Here is a 1215-nt window from a genome sequence, read left to right as displayed (position 1 = left end):
GCAGCAGCAGTACGGTGGCGGGTACCAGCAGCCTCTCCCTCCCCAGGGCTACGGTCAGCCGCCTCCGCCTAACTATGGCGGTGGAGGCTGGAGCCAGTATCCCGGCCAGGGGCGCCACTAAAAAAGGTCAGAGAAAGACGCGAATTTTTTTGGCCGTACTCGGCGGTTCACTTTTGAGCGGATGGGCTAGGATGGGGAGCTTCGGCAACAAGTAACGAGGATTTAGACACGCAGGTGCGAAAGTGAAAGCATGAGAGGCTGGCTGGAGTTTTGCTGATGTGATGAATATACACCCGACTGGCAGGGTTTTAATTACGTGCTGCGTGCTATGTGAAGGGCGAAGAAGTGAAAAGAGAACTACAATCAATCATGATATGGAGGCAATGCCAAAGTCATGCCCAAAGACGCCTGAAAACTCCAGAGGCCCCCCCCCCCCCCTCCCCCTGTGTCTTGCCTCTTCGTCATGGCCCCCTTTCCGGGCTATTCGGGGCGGAAACGCTGCGCCCATGGCAGCGATAGTCCCAGGATCTACCGCTTGCCCCGTCGCGGATCGAGCGCCTCGGCCCTCCGGACGTCCCGAATCTCCTTGGTGCCCATGCTGCCGAGGCCGCCCTCGGAGCGCCTCTCCCAGCCGCCGAGGCGGACGACGAGGCAGGTGGCATTGTCGCCGTTGGCGGAGACCTCGGTGGCGTAGTCGACGACCTTTTGGGCGCCCTGCTCGGGGGTGCGGGCCTCCTTGACGACGTCGACGATTTCCTGGTCGCTGAGGTGGCCGGAGACGCCGTCCGAGACGAGGGTGAGGAAGCTGTACTGGGCGGGGCCGAGGTCGACGCGGGTGATTTCGGGCTCGGCCGAGACGCCGATGCGCTTGGAGCGCATGTCGCCAAAGGCGCGCGAGTTGGCGAGGCCCGTGATGCGCTGCTCGCCAAACGAGTCACCCGAGACGAGCGAGTTGGCCGGGGCGTAGCGGCGGAGGCGGCGCTCCTCGGCCGGGGTCGAGGGGTGGTGGTCCGAGGTCAGCGGGTGGGCGAGCCCCGTCGACGTGTCGCAGAGGAGGATGCGCGTGTCGCCGACGTGGCCGACGAGGAGCGTCGACTGGGCGCCGGGATGCCAGAAGGGGGCCGGCGACGGTGTCGAGATGAGCGCCACCGAGGCCGTCGAACCGCCTTTGAAGCGCGTCGCGCCGCCGATGCCGTGGCCAGACGGCGGCGCGTG

General features: G+C 65.4%; 1 protein-coding gene across 1 annotated transcript; it reads right to left on the bottom strand.

Moving 5' to 3' along the window:
- Positions 1–528: 528 nt before the first annotated feature.
- Positions 529–879, bottom strand: VDBG_05367 (protein phosphatase 1K; the record flags this gene model as incomplete). The annotated part of the gene is made up of 1 exon (XM_003004208.1): positions 529–879. One exon carries the CDS (start codon positions 877–879, stop codon positions 529–531), a length of 351 nt encoding a protein of 116 aa, XP_003004254.1.
- Positions 880–1215: the final 336 nt, after the last annotated feature.

The sequence above is a fragment of the Verticillium alfalfae genome, genomic scaffold (genome assembly GCF_000150825.1).
Source record: "Verticillium alfalfae VaMs.102 supercont1.6 genomic scaffold, whole genome shotgun sequence".
Classification (NCBI taxonomy): domain Eukaryota; kingdom Fungi; phylum Ascomycota; class Sordariomycetes; order Glomerellales; family Plectosphaerellaceae; genus Verticillium; species Verticillium alfalfae.
The sequence above is the reverse complement of the archived record's forward strand: the minus strand, read 5'-3'. Positions and strand labels throughout refer to the sequence as shown.